Source organism: Myiozetetes cayanensis, unplaced genomic scaffold (assembly GCF_022539395.1).
Source record: "Myiozetetes cayanensis isolate MyiCay16 unplaced genomic scaffold, myiCay2020 scf15, whole genome shotgun sequence".
Classification (NCBI taxonomy): Eukaryota; Metazoa; Chordata; class Aves; order Passeriformes; family Tyrannidae; genus Myiozetetes; species Myiozetetes cayanensis.
In genome coordinates, this window is record NW_026087159.1 from 6899929 (window position 1) to 6921038 (window position 21110).

The following is a 21110-nucleotide window of genomic DNA, read 5'->3' on the forward strand; positions in this document are numbered from 1 at the left end:
TCATTATATGGATATTAATATGCTTTAACTTTCCAGCAAATACTGACAAATTTAACTGGCTGGAGATACAACATGATTTACAGAGGCAAACTGCTTTCTAAAGCACTTAGCAAATATTAACTGTTCAGAGGCATCCAGGTGACCCATGATAAGCAAAGATTTGTGGAAACTGTGACAAATTTTATTCTCAACTAGAATATTCAAATTATGGAGTGGTCATTTTGTAGAGAGCTCAGTGGCATAAATGAAATAAAACAATATTCTGTTACGATGTTTTCTTCAGAAGTAGTTGAACTCATTCTGATGCAACAGAAACAAGGGAACTAAGAATATTAAGGATTTGTTCACTTACACTAGTAAACTATTCATCTGTTGTGAAGAGTCTTTGAAAACAAAGGAGATCAGCCTACAGCTACAGATATTTTAGAGTGCATGTTCTCCATTTATTTAAAACCCACAGTCTTTACATAAGTCAGTAAAAGCTTGCCAAAATTGTATTGGCCAGACAGTGAATTCTTAAGTTCTCAGCAGCTTGTTTCTGAAAGAACTACAACCTTATCTTCTCTGTCAAATTACCGTTCAATGACCCATGACCACAAGTGTTCTGGTCACTGGTAAATGGTTTCTTCAGCAATCACCCTTGGCATGTGCCAGGACTCTGGTATTTATCAGGTAGCAAAGAACAAGATTTCAATTTCATGTTAAGACATTACAAGACAAATCTTTACAATTTTATGACATCAAAAAATCTGTTAGATTACAAGGCTATCCTACATATGCAGCTATGTATGTAATGTGCTAATGAACTTTATAATGAAAAGACCTGTCAAATGCACCAAAACTTTCATTTACTATTAAATATACAGTAATTTTTTTTTACTTTATATGCTTAATCGGCCAGAAAGTATTTTAGTAAGCTTGGTCTGCCAAAAAATACGTATTGACTCTTTACTGTCTTCCCATTATGAACAGATGTTCCAACTTCACAAGTAATGACTTTAGGAATTTGCCAACAAATAAATGCCCACCTTGGAGCTCAACAAGCACAAATGATATGGCAGCATTGTATAAAAGAAAATCTCTTAACACTTCTATTAAGAAATGCAAATATTAATATAATGTAGATGAAAAAATTACACTATCATGATATTTCACATTTCTTCCATATCTTCTACTCATACAATTTCAGGAAATCCTCTCTTCAGGCAAAGAAGTTACTTTTACACTTCTCCCCTAAAATAACATCTCTTCTTATTATTACTGTTTTTTAACAGGAGTTTCTTACTTAATACTTCTATGGTATCAGCAACCCAGTAAAAGTAACCAGTTTTATCATTTGTTATTTCTTATTACAAAAATACAGCAGAAGTGTCTATAGGAAATGCAAGTTTACATTTTAAAAGAGATACGTGACTCCAGAAGAGAAAACAAAGAGAAAAGGTCATTTTTGTTCCAATAGGTTGACCCAGCAAGTTAACTCCTCTCAAAAGTCCAACTAGTACATCCAAATTCAGTTCTTGCTCTGGGGGCACAGGTACTGACATGGGCTGCTGCTCGACATCCAAATGTAGGATGAACACAAGAACAGCACTGGAAGGCAGGACCGAAATCGCTTTGCCTGGATCACCTTTGTGACATAAAGAGCACATTAGGAGTGGGAATCTTGTTTTTTTTTCCTTTATTATTATGACCAGTTATCCCATGCTATCAGCTTCAGATGTACTGGTTTTACTGGACAGTTTAGGACTATATTTTTAATAGATGAAGTAGGGGTTGCAAATGTAATTAAAAATTTTTTGCATTTATCAGGTTACTGAATTACTTAAAATTGCCATTTAATGCAGTTTACTTGAAAGGAGCCATCACAACCAGAAGTTTACAAACCTTTTACCTCTAGTGAATTAACACTGCACTGTAACTACTGTGAATGCAATTTTCTAAAATAGCTACAGCAGCTAGTGCTGAATACTGCTCACCTTGGGCAATGCTCTGATGTTTATATTCAAATATCTCACTTTTTACACCTGACCTTGTTTATAGATTAGAAGGGCAGCAGTAACAGCAGAACATTTAAACATTTGTTTAGTAACTTCATATTGAGCTCTTCTAAATCTCCACTCCAAAAGAAAGGCATGTAAAGCTAAGCTTTCTGTTTCTTAAATTGGAAAGCAAATAGATGTGCCATTTTCCACCCTTCCTTTAAACTAAGGGTGTTCTGTAAAAGGAGAACAGAAAAGCAGGCTTTATATAATATAGCAAAGCAGTGAGAAGTGGCTTTTTACTTTTACAAGGCTCTGGCCAAGGGTAGCAGGAGATGAGGATATAGGACTTCCAGACCCCACAAAAATCAGCACAGAAAGACAAAGGTGGTTTCCGGGCACACACTGAGGAGCAGAGGCAGGGAGTGCACCAACTTCACCTCCTGTTCAGACACAGTTACAGCATGAGATGCTCATTCCAGTGACCAACTGAAGAAGGTGTCCAAAAGGGAAATTCAGTACAGAAGCAATGGAGCCTGAGCAGCTCTGCGAGCCCGATCACCAAAGGCAGCAAGGCCACGAGGGGAACAACAAACACAACCTTACTTGAAGGACAGGACACTGAACTGTGTTCAAATCAAGTCAGGCTCCAGGTAACCTACTTAAGCTATTCTAGAAGCAAAGTTTTGGAGACTAATACTTAAATGTCAAGCCTTAACCTTTTTTTTCCTTTTTTCTTTTTTTTTTTAATATAGTCAAATCTTTCTGCATTTCAAGACACAATCATCATACTGAGAAAAAGTTTCTGCCTGAGCACGCAAGCCCAGGATGTCACCAGAAATGATGACAGCTACTAGAAATACTCAGGTGATTGAAGATATGATCCCTGTTTCCAACACCAGTGGATATGGATGGACAACACAGAAATGATGCCACTCCCAACATCACTTGAACCTTTTTGTATCACTTCTTAGCAAGGCCACACTGTGACCAAAGTCAGCACAAAATTAGTTCCCACAATGCCAGCAGAAGAGGACTGAGCAACATCATCCACTGTTTTGGTATGATTTCCAAAGGATATGCACACAGAAAGTATTCTTTTCAAATTCCTTCTAAAACAACTAAACGATCACAGGTCTCAAGCTGTTTGTAGCATAATTACAGCCCGTTGGTTAATTCAAATTTGTTTTCTGCAGAAACAAAGCAATATTTGGCTCAGTCAGTGCTATAAAGCTTTTGTTCCTAACAGCATTTAGTCTCTCTGGGAGCCTTAGCATCACATCCACATTTATCTATTTGACAAAGGGTTTACATTCACTGAGCCATTTGTAGTTTAAATTTGCAGACTCGGATTGTTTAATGATGCTAAATTAGAAACAGTTCTGTAATGACTTTTTGCCAAAGTTGGTGTTAGTCTATTGATTCCTACTATTAGAAACAGAAAAAGCAAGGCAAATACACAGACTTTGTAACTTTTCTACAGCAGCAGAACTATTTCATTCCCTCGCTGTTGAGAAAGCCAGAACGCAACAGCCAGAGGTTTCAGTTTAGGCTGGACTAACATTTATTTTCTGCCTGTTATATTTGGTCTTAAGTGTTTAAAAATTAAGTCACAATTTTGGCTAGGCAGCTTAAGACCTCCTGTGCACTACAAAACACTTAAGAAAACCAGCAGATTATAGTTCTACCTGATGTGTCCTTAGTTTTCATACATAGAAATTGCTAAAGTTTGAAGAATAAATGGTTCCTTAGAGACAAAACCCTATACATGACTAAGGCGGCACCTGCACATGCAAGATTTGGTCATAGAATATCCCACTGTATTCCTGTAACTGGTTTCTGAACTCCTTTCCAGAGTGTTGGGGTTTTTTTCCCTATATACTGTACAGAATAATTCTGATACCTTAAAAGCCAGCAAAAAAAGTAAATAAGATTCTGACATGAGGGTTTGGGTTCTGCTCTACCATTCCTCTTGCTCTGTCACTTCTCACAGTTGTCTTGGCATTCCTTTATTACAACCTCCTGGAGAGAATGCAGAGGAGCATTAATTACTTTGATTTGTAAAGTATTTTCTCCTCTAGATGATAAAGCATTAGATCTAAGCCTGTCAGATAACAGGTGTGAGTGACTTGTTCATCCTATGAAAAAACAACATTTTTGCAATTTCGACACTGAAAAAATCTCAGTCGTTGCTGGACAAAATATTACAGCAATAATATAGATGTGCACTTCCACTGAAGCGTTATAGCTACCTATTATTACTCTCCAATTCCCACTATTAACATTTAGAACAAGCAACTATTATTTTAAAACCCAAATAATCACCAAGTACTTTATGAAAATCCATAGGTATTCTCATCCAAACATCAACAGAAAATACCTCAACAGTAGAAAAGTCAGAGAGCAGAATGTGATTGGACAACAAGATTTTTCCACATTAACAAGGAAATAATGGCAAAAATGACAAAGTGGCAGAACTGACATGCAGGCAGAACAGGCTGAGTAACATATTCTAGATAATTCAATAAAGATGTTTTAGCATGTCACAACACAATGTCAATATTGCAACATCATGCTATATAAGGAGAAGTATGGAATTTTGAGGACCTGTAAGCCACAGCATCACCTATAAAGGTCTCCCCGAAAAACCATTAGCCCTGGGAAACTTCATGACAAACAGGTTGGATTTTTTCCCCTCATTTTTACCAGTTCATTACTGCAATGAAATGTCACATTTCAAAAGAATAATCCACTGAAATACCTATTATATAAAAAGCAAAAGGAAGATCAAAAGGCACAAATGAGAACTCTGTACACAAAATTTATGGGATTAAAAGCAGTCTGCTATTAGTAAGATACAAGCCCTTTCTATTCCCCACTCATCCAATTCATCTCTTTGCACGTATTATCACATTAGTTAAAAAAAATATATGATGTGACCTTGCACACTGACTTTCAATGTGTTGAAATTTGAAATATCTAGGAAGCAATGTTTTAAAATGGAAATGTTGCCAAAGACAGTTGAGTGTGTTTCTGTGTGAATGTTGGGTAACTTGTCAAATGCTCAGGAGCCCAACAAAAGGGCTGATTTACTAAAAATGACCAACCACACAGGGTGGTCTCACAAAGGAAAACTAATACAGGTGGTCTGATGAATTATGCATACACAGTTTTTCACATTTAAGTATATATCACTTTATAGGATAACTTTAAAAAGTTTATTATAAAGCAAATCAAGATATTTGAAAGATGACACAAAAGCATAAACCTATATAACCAATATAAGCAGCTAAACCAGCACTGCTTAGTCCAGGGTATTAAGAATTTATTCTGCTTTTCTGCACAGTAATCGATTTCTATTACTGTGAAGCATTTCCTATCAGAAAAATTTCACAACCACATGACTCAGGACAGACCGTGTTGCAAACCCTTTGATAACAATGTATTTGGAATACCACATTTATTTATTTCTCCTAATATCAGTCAGTTACTTAAGAAAACACATGCAAAGGATAGTTGCCATTTAAAATGTCAATACATTATTCTGTATAAAAGGATAGAAGGCACTAAGATTACAAACGGATTATTCTTATTTAAGAATTTTTTTCATTTTTCTTATTTTTCAGAATGGCATGTAAGCGACCAAAAACACTTAACTGAACATTTTACTTTTCAGAGAACAGCTGAGAATATTCTCACATGACACAGCCTTATAGAACAATCCTTTGTAATAGTATGTTTCAAATAGTATTTTTGCATTATTGAATTCTTTGGAGACGTCCACCATAGTACTTTAATCTCCCGAGTTTCCACAAACATTTCTTCTGTTCGTATTTATGGAAGATGTGCACAAATTTGGAAAACAATGTGACACTGGTAGTGTGAATAAGAAAGAATTCTCTTGGTTCTTAATGTATGAGATGATGTGACCCATGAACAATAACTGGGATTCATGTTCCTCTACACCTCAAAGCTGTTACATACAACCAAATGCGGAACTGTTCCTCACTCTGTCTGTGATAGGGCTTTAATTCTTAACCTCTACGTAGGTCAGTCATTGGGTTTTTTTGTTTTTAGCACATGGTAGTCATGTTAAATGACAGCTATGATGCCACAGAATGCTACTTTTTCAACTCTGTGTTATTCACTTTGTCCTTTCCTCTGATTCACTTGCTCAGACTGCCCACGTTATACATTAAGTCACCTAGGTCTCTGCCCACGTAGTCAACACAACCACAAATATAAATAGGATTTGAGTAGCGGTGCATAAACATGCTGTAACAGCTTCCACACTGCTTGACAAAAGGAATCTATATTCTAAATCCCAGCAACATGAGTGCCATGAAAGAAAATGCAAAGCAGCCTGACAAAGGCATGTGCACACACCCATAACTGCACACTCCTCCCTCGTGCACTAAACCAGTTGTGCTACACCTACATATACTGGCACATGCCAGCACTCCAATTTTAATAGTACCTAATTCTCCCTATGCAATGTCACCAGATCTCTGTAATTTGAGGGAAAGTTCAAGCAATTCTGGACCAGTTCCACCAGAAGACAGGGAATGTCTGCATTCCCCATCAAAGGGACCCTTCATCCTTTGAATAACATCAAGAGTTACCTCTTGCAGTCAGGATGTCCTGAAAATATACCTAATAAATAACTGTTGGTAAACAAAGCTACCAGCCAAGAGGCAGCGAGTCACTGCTGCTCCTTCCCATTGCCAGGAAAGCAGTACCAGACCCAGCCAAACCAGCAGAATTCCCAGTAACAAAACCACCTCCTCGCCTACAAACTCATCGGCTCAAGTGCCGCAGGTCCTTTATTTCATGTACTACCCATCCGCTACTTTCCCACAGCGCAGAACTCTTCGAGCTCCTCATACTCATTCCCCACCTCAGGAACTGCCACAAACTTTTCAGGTAGAGACTGAGCTAAGCCACCCCAGCAGCACAGTTAGCAGGACAGCCAAAGTTTCACAGTGGTACTTTGTACGCAGATGCTGCTTCATCCAAGAAGCCAAACGCGCTCACAACCACCAGTCTCGGCATTTGGATACAGGGAAACTAAGGCAGAGTTCAGGCACCGGGTACCCAGACCAAGTGAAACTAATAAAATCCATGTGTCCTGATCATCAGTTTAACCTCTAGATAAGTTACACGTAAATCATAAGCAGGATGAAATTTTTTGAAGTTAAGGTGAACTTTACTACAGAAACCTGAAAAATTGGAATTTCATTATAAATACAAAAAAAAAAAAAAAAACAACAAACAAATGCCACACCTTTAGGACCTCCCTACTTTACATTTCAAACCACACTAAAAATCCTATTTTGTAAGATTAAGAAGTCAAGTATTAAAGAGATTAAAACCTGCATCATATCTTTGTACACCCTAGATCCAAAATACCAAGCATGAAAGTGTTCATCTGTGAATTCTAGACTTTTATGGTCATTTATTTTACATCAATACACGTACTGTTTCACACACCACTTATTCCTCAATCTTTGACTCAAAACATAAGTCCTTTGCCAGTGTGCAGACTACTACTTATGACAGAAAACTTATAAATATGTATGTGAAGAACACTGGATCACATAAACCAGTAGTAAATTTACTGTAATCTCTGCATTTAAGATAATTAATTCCATCACCTATTTTACTGGTCAACCTATATTAGAAGGGGCATTTTTAATCAGCTGATATATATTGCCAAATCAGATAGGTGCCATTTTGTAATGTTTCTCATTCTTTATAATAAAGTATATGAATAATTTTAACATTAGATTTATGAGTCCTGCTAATGTCAGGTCTGCGTGCCACTAAAGAAATGCCTTCGTAAACATTGAGATACATTGACTCATTATAAAGAGATGATTAGGGCTGCTGATCACATATTTCTCATGCTCCAGATAAGCTCAGCATCGTATAGTTAAGCATGATGGCTAAACCTGTTCATACTTTGAACACACTGAGATAATCAGCTACACGATGCCCAGCACAAAAGCCGGAGCGTACACTGAGCTAAGATTAGAGATTTAAAGGCGACGCACAAAAGAAACGCTCGGTTTCAGCAGCAGATGGATCAGACCGGGCTATTTCTGATTTTTCTTGCCCTTAAAAGTACTACAGTTTAAAAAACAAAAGGGTAACATACAACACTAAAGACACTCTTTCCATGAAATAGGTTCAAATGCCTCACAGCTCTTTTGTCTTTGTATTTAAACCATATTTTTTAAAAACTCTGAATAGGTAGCAATTTATTGGAAATAGCTTATCTTCTGGTGGTCTTAAACATATTTGATGCTCCAGTAAAAAGGCAGAAGCACTTCCATGAAAATTCATCTTAAATTGGAGCGTGCAGAGCACAGGTTCGGTACAGCCAGGTTATCTCCCTAAGCCTCAGCCTTTCCGACCGAGAACAATAGTGACCATGCACACGGCGCTGGATTGTTTCAGCCCCACTGTTATCAATGCAATTCTCAGCAACAACAAGAAAAAGACATTGAGAGGACCTGTGTAGCTCTTACAGCATGTCCCTACAGTAGCTGAAGCAAAAGCTTATCTGCAAGCAGACAATACTGGTTTAAAAGTACTAATATTGTAGGTATTAGACTGGAATACTATCAGAAAGTACTAGCCTTTACAGTAATTTCCAGATAGGAAAGTCATCTACATTGTGAAATTTAAAGCAACTCTTCCTCATTTTGAAAGAGCTGCTTCCTTGAATAAAGGTAGAAGCAATGCAGTACTCTGTGCTTATTAGTTTTATTCCACAGGAGGAAGAAAAAGCCACCTGTATATGCTGACACAGAACTCGCAGTAACAAAAGGTGAACAAAAGCTGCATCAAGGTTTGACTAGACAAAGGCATATTGTCACCATGTGTACTAAAATACTCATTTATATGAAGTTACTTTACATGGACAACCTGTATAACTGTATAAGGATTGTAACTTTCAATTTAAAGACTTTAAAGAATGAAACAAGACCAAACAGGATGATTTCTTCTACACAAGAGCTCACACGAACAAAAGTGCAGTACAATACAGCAGGTGATTTCAAGCTCAATTTCCAAGTGTAAAAGTCAGGAGGAAGAAATGTTAGCATATACACTATAAAGAAAGCCTGTCAGCCTCAAAGCTTAACTTGTCAATACAAGATCAGCTCTACAAATTAACAACACCACAAACTTTTCAAATGAACATATACAATATTTTATGAATATGGCTTAATCTGCACATTTTCTCTACGTTTCAACAAAAAGGGAAAGACTCGACACGACATCCATCATGAAACATCCAGGATAAAATCTGAGGGGGTCTACACAGCAAACAAGGTAAAATTCTGAGTGCCAATGTCATTTAATATACAACAGGGTATTTTGCCACAGGGTAGTCTCACGAAAAATATTCCCACCTTATTATCCTCATTTCTCTCACTTACATGTATGCTGGAGAAAGTGGCGATGACCTGGATGTTTTAAGCACAGGAACTGGGAATTTCCAGATAGCAGGAGAGCTCGTTTTCCATTTCAATGGCATGTTGTCACCACGGTACTACAATAACAGTAAACAGCGTTTCCATAACAGACTACCAACTAGGACTTCCATTCCACACACTACTGACACAGCAGTGGCTGCTGCTAAGAACAAGGAAATGATTCTGCCAATGCCCTTAAACCGATGCTTCCAATCTGTAAAACAGGGCTGCAAGGCATCTCCTTTTAAATCCTGCTGTCCCCTAAAGCAATATGATGATTCTATCCTTCTAACTCAACAATAGTGCCACCTCGTTAGGGAAGCACTGACTGCAGTATATGCTTTAAAAAAAAAGACTGCACTCTGCACACCAGCACAATGCAGCTTTATTTAATAAAAGCAGCTAATTTTTAAAGAACTATTTCTGATGCTATTGTTCTACCTTAACAGGACCACTGCAGCACTGTACTATATTCTCTTCTTATTAACCTCATTTCTGACCAATGGAAGTAGAAAAAAAAAATGGGTTTCTTATGAAAATGAAACAACATACCTACTCAGAATACACTTGTCATCCTCTGAACATTCTTCTTTTGAGCTGCAACAATACAAATGGGATATAAATCTCAGCATAGCCTTAGGCCACGGCTAATAGAGATCAGTGACTAAATTCAGCAGCCTGTTTTCCTCCTGTGCAAGCTCTGACCAAACAATACAAGAATGCCATTATGGAAAAAGCCCATTGCAAAAATCAGTCCTTCTAATCCATAGCTAGGAAGACAAAATAAAGCACAAATCGCTGCAGGTTTCTGCATGTTCTTCTAATAGCTTCTGGTTCAGGATGCTCTCATTTTCCTATTCTCATTTCCAAGGAGGATGAGCAAAATCTCATGCATTTTACAACATGCTATGGAAACACAAATATCACTCTGTCTTCTGCAGTAGAGAAGCAGAGACTAGCAGGCTGTTAATAGCAGTCTTTGTAGGAACGCTATCAACAATCTAATTCTCAACGCCCCCCCCCAGCAGCTCACAAATTGCCTGAAGAACTGACGAAGCAGATGGTCACGCAGGTCCCCATCAGGGACCACTCTGCAACTCAGTGCTCTGCTGGGTGACCTCCCGGGGCTGATGACAGCAGGGAGCATAGGAGGCAAACTATTAAAAAGGGAATGGAGAATTTAATAGCATATTATGCATAAGCAGAGCAGGTTTCCAGGGAAAAGAAGGTAGAGCTTCAGCTATATTGATTACCTTACAGGAAAAAATGAATCACTTGTAATGTATTGCCACAGTCAACCAAATCAACACTGAGATGTTTAATCTACAGATTTTAGAATAGTCTTCATACAGCGTGACAATTTTTCTGTTCATCAGGACAGCTTAATCCTGTCACTAAAAAGCCAACACCCTGTCATACTACCCATCAGTAAAGAATCAAACCAGGAGCTATCTCTGTAAGTTTCTATAAATTTAATCATTCTAATAACATTTAATAACACACTGATAGGGTTTTTTTTGTAGCAGTGAAACCTCCAACATTAAAGTTTAATTTTGGGATGGAATCACCAGGGAATAATTGCTGCTCCTCATCAACAGTATTGAAAACACTTGCCCAAAATAGTTTTGGACATTTGAAGCTGTTACTGTAAGCACAGGCAAGGAACTAAAACAACCCAGGATGACCAGAGTCAAGGACTCATACAAAACCAGCTGCACCTCTTGGACGAACAACTGAGGAGCTCTCTCCCACTTCTTTCAAGAATTTCTAAATTACACATGATCAGCATTAACCCAGGCAACAAATTTCACAGGAACTGCTACCTGGGATGCTGAACAGGCATCCCTGTGTAGGACAACAGTGTTTTATATGCTGTAACTATTAAGAAACACTAGTCCTGCAGAGCATGCAGTATTAGCATAAAAGAAGTCATACTTCTAGAAGAATAATTCCTGCAAAATAATTCCTGCATTTACGTGCCAACAGGCACGCTTGGCCACATAGATGGTAAACACTTCATGCAGTCTCATATCCACATATAACACCAGGCTACCAGATCATGCCAGCTCTGCACTGAAGGCCTGGAAGTCAAGTTGAAAGATGTCAGGTAGCAGCTAGAAAAAAATCCCCATTTTGAATTCATACACTCAACTTTGCTTCTGCATTTGCCATCATATAGAAACTGTCTTAAAATACAATAAGCAAGTGTTGTTAATCCCATCCTCACATTGAGTGCAGCCAGTGCAACAAACTAGTAACTCCTTGTAAAATCTCTATTTCCCTGCTCTGCCAACCCCAAGGAGATGATCATGTTTTATTTATTAGCAGTGGCATTACTAATATTAAAGAATGAGGCTAAAGACAATCAATGGACCACTTTTCCAAAAGTAACTCTTGAAATACCCTTTTAACCAGTAAAAGCCTACTCAAGTCACAAAGTCATTGGCAAGCACTGACTGGCATTTAAGTCAATCAAAGAGCATCCAGAAATCAGACATTTTTCAATTTGGCCCCAAGAAGATCCTTCAGCCTACAGGACAACATGAGTCCTCAAAAACCTGCTCTCCCTTTGGGTGTGTCTGATCCCATTTATTTTTCCAATTAATCTACAAACAACCTAAATAAAAACTTCACAGGAAAATCCAGTAGCAGTAAACATTTTTTTGAAAGCACATGAATCTCAAGCACTGCCCAACCAAATCTCCTCCCAGTGTCCAGCACACACTATTCAAACTGCTCATGTACAAAATGCAGAATTGAAGAAAGTAGCAATAGCAGGTACTCTAAAAATAGAGAAATGCTTTTCAATTGCTAAAGAACAACCATGTGAGAAATGAATCACCTATCTGCATATAAGGAGAAAAAACAAATCAAATCCCATTTTCTTCCTGACAGTCACAGAGTGGTTGCGTATTCACAGGGAAAATACTATTATAATGTATTTTATGCTTTACATAAACTATTCTTATGGCAACAAAAAATCACAGTATATTATTCTGATATTTTAATTAAGACTTCAAAATAACAGTCTAGTTACACATGGAAAAAAATGAGAAAAGTAATCTGATCCCCTGGTGTGCATTGCACCTCTTGAATATACATTTTCTGTTCTCATATTACATTGCTTTGCCACTCATCCCCAAATGAACTGGTTCTGAGGGCCAAAAGTAGCAATACAGCTCTAGTGCAGAATCCTACTGGCTGGGAAATCAGTTATTTCCAGACAAGTGCTCTGAAAATACACCAAACTGGCACACAAACTGGACATTTGCTTTAAGTTGAAAACCCTTAAATGCTGAAATCCCATGATAACCACACAGATTACACAGCATCTTAGGACCACACAAGGGACTTGTTTTCTGTGGTTTTGTCACAAGCAAGTTCACACCCAAAATTAAAAGCAGTTATAACTTGCTTAAAGTTACATTCTACTTATTATTGGAGTCTCTTACATATCCTTTATTCTGTGTACAAAAGATGAGAAAAACTTTGGTTTTAAACAACCATTTCCATGCTTGTGTTTCCAAAGCTGCACTGAGCAAACAGAAAGCAAAGGAACTGACAGAGTGTCAAGCACTTCTGCATAAAATTCCTCCATAAAGGAAAGGAACAGGTGCACAAGAAGGAGGAAAAAAAAGGTAAATAAGGCCACCAAAGGCAAGATCCCAAGATGCCACTTTACAGACCTGAGATGTTAGGCAAGGCCAGAAGCTACTGATGGGGCTGTACAGCAGTGAGGCTCTGATCCCACAGTGAGAAGGGACACTGAAGAGCTGTTAAAAGAGCAAAGCATTTCTTAACCCTCTTCCTCCACACCCCCACACCCCAAATCCTGTTTCACTATTGACCAACAACCAAGATTTGGCCCCATATTAGAGGAGCAGGCACTCAGCACCATACTCAGCAAGCACATGACCAAGTCACACACAGAACCACGCTGTGCCAGCAGGTTGATCTCAGCTCTGTTTCTTCTGCAAGCCCTCCCTGATCTTCAGGGCAGGACTGCAGCTAAAACCATGTCCCTTGTGACTCCTTCTCCTTGGGATATCCTCTTCCTTTTTTTGTGCAACTTGAACACTAAGCTGCTACCACACTGCTTTGTACATACTGACTGTCAACATATGTGCCTTTGCTGCTTTTTCCTGCATTATAAAATAAATGCTGTCCTCTTACAGCCCACCACATTTACATTTCTGGAGCATTTATATTTCCAACAAAACTTTTAAAACTATCTCAGCATTTCCCATAAGACTTCCCTTCACGGTTGTTCAAAGAAAAAGGCACAGGCAGAAAGATGTATCAGAGCCCAGGCAACGTAAAACTATACTAGTGTGAAAATATTTATTCTTAGTCTGGGAATGCCACATGAATTCTTGTAGGAAAACTAAGCAGAATAGAAGTAAACTTCCAGAAATGCCGCTGGATTTTCCTGTTTGCACAGATTGAGTTTAACTTTCCTCAGTCTGTTAAAAACAAAACTGAAAAAAATACTTGCTCAGTCAAGTGATTTGCTGCAGTTAAAAAAAATTGCTGTTCCACTCTAACAAGCTACTTACCTCTCCCCTTTTATTCATCTACTAAGTATGAGAGGAACTGAAAGCACTATGTGAAAATAGGGTTATGCTATATTGAAACTTTCTCAAGTCTTGCAAACTCTTTCTAGCGTGACCTGAAAAGTCTTCTCACTTCCAGACCCTCAGGCTTCTTTTAGCTTTACAGAGAGAAAAACAGGCAAAGTTACAGAGACAGTGTGATTTACAACTCCTATTTTCATCTAGAAATTTAAACAGAAAGGTCTAAATATTTGTGTCACAAATATTATGTTTTCTATTTCCTACTGATGAAGTGTTTGTATAACAAAAGACACCAGACTCAGATACACAAAAAAATACTTTCAAACGGTGGTGGTAAGAACAGTAAACATCTTCGAGCTTTTGAGATTCTTTTCCCCAACACCCATGTTCTAAAAATTCATTGAGACAAAGCACTGTTCCCATTTTAAAACAGGTATTTGTTATTATATGATAAACCCCCTGTACTAGCAGTAGCAAAGCACACTCCAAACTGAAGGCAGAAAATCAGTTTCACATTGGGAGGAACTGCTCTGATCTTTTCCATATCTTCAAACTACCAGCCTGCTGAGCTGATGCGTCCTACTATACAAGGGCCTTTTGATACAGAATGAAATAAAGCAGAACCTCCAAAATCCAATAAAATATTCCCAGAGTAATGGAGCTCAAATGCAATAATAATTTCAATATCAAATCATTTCAGCAATTTAAATATGGCTGTATAGACACAAGTCTAGAAACTGAAGAAATAAGGAGCAAGTAAGGATGCGTAAAATTTCTCTTCAGGTTCCCTAAAAAACTGACCGCGTGATAGTTTAATTGGCTTTCTTATTCAGCTCTTTCCCCTTCACATGGGTGCTTCTCATGCCTCGACCTCTGGTTTTTCAGTCTACTAAACTGCAGCTGTTCCAATTACTGAAAGAGAATAATTAAAAGATGGTGTTGACAGTACTGCCCTATACATGAGTCAGTTAATTAAAACAATTTCTTTGACCATATATTGTCAAAATATTCACACCAAAATTCTTACGAAGGGAAAACAAATCTCTGCCTAAGGAAAAATCCAAAGCAAACCAGTCCTCTCACAGTGACACTGTAGCTTTCCACAAATACTGAAGTACAGAAAAAAATTGGCAATATGCACCTGGCAATGCTTTTACTGAAACTGCAACTATTTGAGAAACATCAAAGATCTATCTTGCTAAGAAACAGTCTTTCAATTATTTTTTTAAATTTCATTAAGAAATAAGCTTTAAAATAGTTCAAGACAGTTCTGAGAATTACACGTTTATTTTTACTTACTATCCACTATGTTGTCCCAAAGAATTTTTTTTTTTTAATAACTGGAGGTAAAAAAAGCTCTCAGACACAACATATAAGTTACAGCACCTTTTGGAAGCAGTTGAACTGTAGACATCAACATGCACACGGCCTCAAAAATGGAGCATAGACACTTACAAAGTAGTTACTATCAAATATATTTAATTCTCTTAAATTGGTCTGACTGCTCAAGGAACAAGGAATAATCATAAAGCATAAAGAAGTGCGATAAACTGGGTTTGCAGCCAACCCCTCCTGCTGTCAAAATGTTGTAAGTAGTGCAGGTTCCCATCTCTGTAGCAGTATGTGTAGAACCATTTCTGAAACAGGGGGAAAAAAATCCCCAAATCTTTAAATATTAAGTTAAGCAGTCAGGGCATGTACCACATGTTTAACAAGAAGTACTGCAGTTTTCCATCCACCCACTCAGCACTTTTTTTCCTATATAAATGAGGAAATTGCTGCAGTAACATTTTAGGATGCATCATTTCAGTGAAAATTATTTTTATACATAAATATACATATGCATACAATATATATGGGACTGTGTATATAGCATGTACATATATACACAATATATATATACACATATATTATTTCTATATATAATTTGACAAATGCACTTCCCCTTCCTTCCCAGACACTACAGTTAGGAAAGATTCAAATTCTCACATGATTTTGAGACTACCAAAATGTATGTTCTTCAACAAACCAAAGAGGCAGCAGCTGGCCAACTGAGAAGGAATCATGCTGAGAAAATTTCTCCATTTCATACGTTCTTCAAAAGGCCGTTATCCTGGCCTTTGCATAATTCATTAATTAAAAAAAATTGACAGTCTGAGTATGAAACTTCTGAAATTATTCAGGAACGGCAAACAGTTAAACTCACACCATTTCCTATTAGGTCAGGAGTAGTTATTTTTAAAACAATTTAAATAAAATAACTTTGGTTAAACCTTAAGTCAGCTTCCCAAAAACTTTCAGGAAAATGGAGGAAAACAAGAAATGAGCAAACTTAGCCCATGTTAAAATGTATTCACATTTTTAATACTTGGAAGTGCTAATTTATTTTGTAACTACACATGGTATCAAATATTTTAAATCTATTCCTAAGTGTGTGTTTCTGGTCATGGAAGTGGTTTTTATGTTATGCCACTGCATAACAAAATGCCCTGCATTTTCTTGTGTGTATTCTTGAAGAGAGACTGTTTTAAAACTGAGGTAAGATTTCTAGCAAGAAATCACTTCCAAGAGTCAAGATGCAATGTTGACTTAATTACAAGCTACAGGTTATAATATGCAAAAAAAAAAAAACCAAATCAGTTTTGCTTGGGCAAATTACTCTTACATAAAATATATGAGGTAAAATAAGGTCTTAAAAGAGGTAAAAAAGAGGTAAAAACAAAGCGAGTTAATGAAGGTTTCTAATTTTTGATCTAAGCCAATGTACTCTGCTGACAACACACTGCTAAGAACAAATGCTTTTGAATTAACACCAATTTATTCAGAGAACTTTGCTCATCTTCCCTAGGTGATTATATTTAATAAATCAACACAGAAACTCGAATGCACACTCACAGCAGCCAGACTGACCCTGCTGAAGATAATTGTCTGAAGCAACAGTTATTTTTATTAGATCAAACTGTGAACTACAAAGAATTTATTTCTAAACAGCTTCTCCACAGCTGTTATGGTCTGTTGGGTGCATAATTTATTTTAGTAAAGTATGCCTACACACATTTACACATCTGACTCAAATGATGCAAATATATTAAACAATTTAGTAATTAAACAGAGGCTAAGACTGAGCACCAGCCACTAACAAGTTGAGTATTTCCTGCACCCCAGACAGCCAAGTGCAAACTACTGGAGTCATATGTTGGGTAAGGTTTTTTGAAAATATTCTTAAAATGAAAGTTTGTAAGCTTATTTCTTTCATTCTTCCATTATTTACCAAAGAATCTGTTACTCATTTTGCATTCAATAAGCCTTATTGTCTTTATCCACTGGAGTGATTTTCTGTGGTCCTTCACACCTACGTAAAGTGTCTCTGATGACAAGAGCAGGCACGGGGAGGCAAGAACAAAGCCCACTGACACCTGCTCTTGTGTGCTTCTATAACGACTCAACTCCATTAAAAACAAAAATACAAACTTTTCCTGAGCACAGGAATTCCCATTGCACTCCATCTCTGATGTCTGCTAACCCAGAACCCCCAAATCTCCATTGTGGGCACTCTGGCATCTTTATCTGAAGGTCAGAGTCCCTCGGGCAGATTGATAGAGAATGAAATGGAAAAGGTTTTGAGAAAGATGCTGATGCTTCAAGTCCAGGTTGTCAGAAATTGTTGTGTGCCACCTAGGAGCCAAAAAAAACCAGTAGGAATGCATCTTCTTCAACAAGACTTGAAGCTGCTGCACCATGCTGCCCATGGCCACTGAACTGCAGCTGGCTGGATTCCTTTAAGGAATCACAAAAGAGACACTTATACAGATGCACTCAATTTAATTATCTGCCATCAGCATGTTAGATACAAATTTTTATGAAATAGAAACTTGACTTTAGAGTTCAGCTTGACTTCACACACAGGGACATGTGAAAAAAAAGCTTACACAGCAAAAAGTTCAATTTCAAATTTATCACTTATGTTAATTGTTTATTACCAGTGTTAATTTCAATGTTAATTCCAGGATTTCCACAGAGCTGGATACTACCTCTTCAGAAAATACCTAGTCATCTTCTATGGCAAAAAGAGGTTTTCTGCAAGTTCCCACTGGTGAGTGTTGTTATGCAAAGGACCCAAGGCCACAGCCTGTCACGTGGAGCTGAATGGAAGGTGTAAAATCAATGAGTGTGTTCGTGCCACAGAATTAGCACAATCTTAGTTGTCATCAACATTTAAAATAACACGAGACTTTAAAAAGGCATACCTTGCTTACATTTAGATTCTTCCAGAAGACAAAAAAGCATGATCACAAAAAACAATTCTTCATATGAAACGGTTCCATTTCTCTGAAATACACCACTGTACTATAATGCTAAATCATGAAATGTCAAAATTCCTGCGTAATAATTAAATTACTGAAAGAAAATTACAAACTGTTTTCTTCTCTAGAAGCTATGAGAACATAATTTTAAAGAAAACTCTGCATATCCTAGCAAAGTTTCAAAAGATGTGTTATTTATTTTACACTTGTTATGCTGGGCAAATGTACAAGCTATTAATTCATTTCCAAAAGCAGATTTAAAGTGACAGTTTTAAGATATTCAGTTAGCAGATTGGAAGAACTCTGAAATTGCAATACCCCTATTTAGTGACAGTGTAACTATCTGGATAATTTAGGATCAAATCAGGACACGCTGCTTTGCATAAAATAATTGTACATAGCAAGAAAAATCTAAGTACAAGCTGTTTTTAGAAAGGCCCACAGAAGAACTGCAATCTTATTTGCATTTTTTAAATCTATGAAATACTTAAATCAAGTAGTTTAAAGTCTCCTGATTACAAATAACACTTCAAAGATTTGACTCCTATTTGAAACTGAAGTTCAGGGTTTTCTCCACTGTCCATGTAACAGCTACCAAAGGTCCCACCACGGAGAAATTTAACCAGCACTCCACACACTCCAGGCAGTTTTCTACACCTTTATAGCCTTGTACATTTAACCACATCCCCTCACCTGGCAAAACCACCCTTCAGAAGCACAGAACTGAAAGTAAATCGGTGATGCTCAGAGGAGGAGAGGACTGCAGAGAGGTGGGTGACAGCCACAGCCAGTGGAGCGGCACCACTTCCTTCCACCCACCTCCCAGAGGTTTGGTCAGGAAAAGAAAGGGTCTAAATTCTGCAAAAATTCAAGGTTCCTATGCAAAACAGTCATAGCCTTCTCATCTGTGCTGCTCTAATGAATCACAGTAGGTTCAGGGTAGACCACATAAGAGGAAAAAAAACATTAAAAAAAAAATTCAGTAGATGTGGTCTAGAAGTCCTTGGGGTGAAGAGCTGTGATGGGCAAAGAAGCAGTACAATAGTCAGTTAAACCAAAAAATATTTGTATTTCAGCACCTCCTGCAGCCGCAATAATGTACTTTTCTACAGCTGAACATATCTTTTTGATGCATCCATATAGAACATCAAGCAACTGTGATAACTTTGAGCTGGGACAAGCCTTTGTCTGAAATAGTTGAAAGTAAAGCAGCTGTAATTCAAGTGTTTGTCTGCCAGAGGGAGCTGAAGGAAAGAGAAAAAATCCCATGTATCTCATTCCTTTAAAAGTTTCAGGGTTGTCCTACACCAATTAATTCTACTACTCAAACAAAAAAAGAATTTTAGTGCAGAATCAACCCCAGCGGTGTCTGGCACAGGGCAGGAACAGCCTCATCCCTCACAGGGCACCCCTGCAGACACCTCCACTGCCAAAATCTTGCCAATTATGCCCAATGCACTCCCTCTATAAGTAAATTCCTCTAGTCTTGGAATGGAAATAATACCTATTTTTAAAGTATATTTAAGTACTTTTTGATCAACACCACAGGGAAGATGACAGCCCCAGAGACAGACTAATAAGGAAAGCATCACATGAGATGGGTTCTAATAACAGCAGCTTGCCATTCAATGCAGGGTAACACTGCACAAAGACTAAGTTTCTTGTTTGTCAGAACAAAATACAAATTATGCTGAAAACAGATCGTCATTTAAAGGCTTACTGGTCTTTTCTGCACACTTTTCATTTACCTCTTACAACACTGGTACACGTATAAATCTGCATGTGGTTAGAGCTGCTATAGCATAAAACTATCATTTATGAGTTACCATACTAATAATTTATTCTTTCATAGCACCAGTTAATAAGAAGAGCTTAAAACAAACAGGAATTGGCCTCATTTTGCAAACTGGTAAAGCAAAATATCTAAACAATGTATTTATGGGAAACTGGGATTCTCTAAAACAGCTCAGGAAAGAATTGCACTTAGACATGATGGACAATCCCTTCCCTCACCCTGCACTTTCAAGTAAATTCCAACTTCAAAAACTTTACCTATAAATGCCAGTTAAGGTCCAAACTGATCCAATTTCCCTTAGATCAAAATTTCAGCTTTAAAATAGGTGTAGTAGCAACCTGTGCATTTCTTGCAATCGAAACATTTTAGGAAAATCTGTTATGCCACCTTCTGGTATTCACAAGAACTACTCTACAAGACAGATATTTTAATACATTCCCATTTTAAATGAGAAAAAACCTGGTACAATCAGAAAACAGTTCATTTATGAAACTGATGCAAAATATGACTACTTTTAAGCTTTGGTTATGGATCTGTGCAACTTCATAGCTAGGACTTGCAAGCTTGGACTAGCTTGTGTCCAACCTACAAGTTCCTAAGCCTGTACTACCCAGAAGTTGGACTTGATGATCCCTGGGGGTCACTTCCAACTCACGATATCGTGTGACACCTCCTGACAAATACAGCACCATTGCCCCACATTACCTGATTTGAGATATGAGCTGTTCTGCTCCCTGCCCCACCTCATCAGCTACAGCAAAGGAACTCGGAAAGGCAGAGAGGGAAAAGGATGAGAAAACTTGTGCAATGGCTTCTGTAACAGGATCAACCTTTAACAGCATGGAAGACAGACAAGCAAGAAGAAACACACAAAGAGTCTACAGGGTCACAAAAAGCACAGTAAAGGTGAGGTCATTATTCACCAGCTCTACAACACAGTAAAGAGAAAGCTTCACATGAAACTAGCAGATGTTTTG

The 21110-nt window shown here is 37.6% G+C and overlaps 1 protein-coding gene across 6 annotated transcripts in view; it reads right to left on the reverse strand.

Moving 5' to 3' along the window:
* The window catches only part of KLHL13 (kelch like family member 13), a 74049-nt gene that overhangs the window by 22875 nt on the left and 30064 nt on the right, over positions 1–21110 (reverse strand). The window contains exons 1-2 of one of the 6 annotated variants that reach the window (XM_050310242.1): positions 10013–10428; positions 9425–9537 (exon numbers count right to left, since the gene is read on the reverse strand). The exons of 4 other annotated variants lie outside the window; for them this stretch is intronic. In XM_050310242.1, coding sequence (XP_050166199.1) covers positions 9425–9522 — 98 coding nt within the window. In that variant the 5' untranslated portion in view covers positions 9523–9537; positions 10013–10428. Of the gene's footprint in view, positions 1–9424; positions 9538–10012; positions 10429–21110 lie in introns of those variants that run through there. One more of the 6 variants, XM_050310245.1, reaches the window with a different exon arrangement.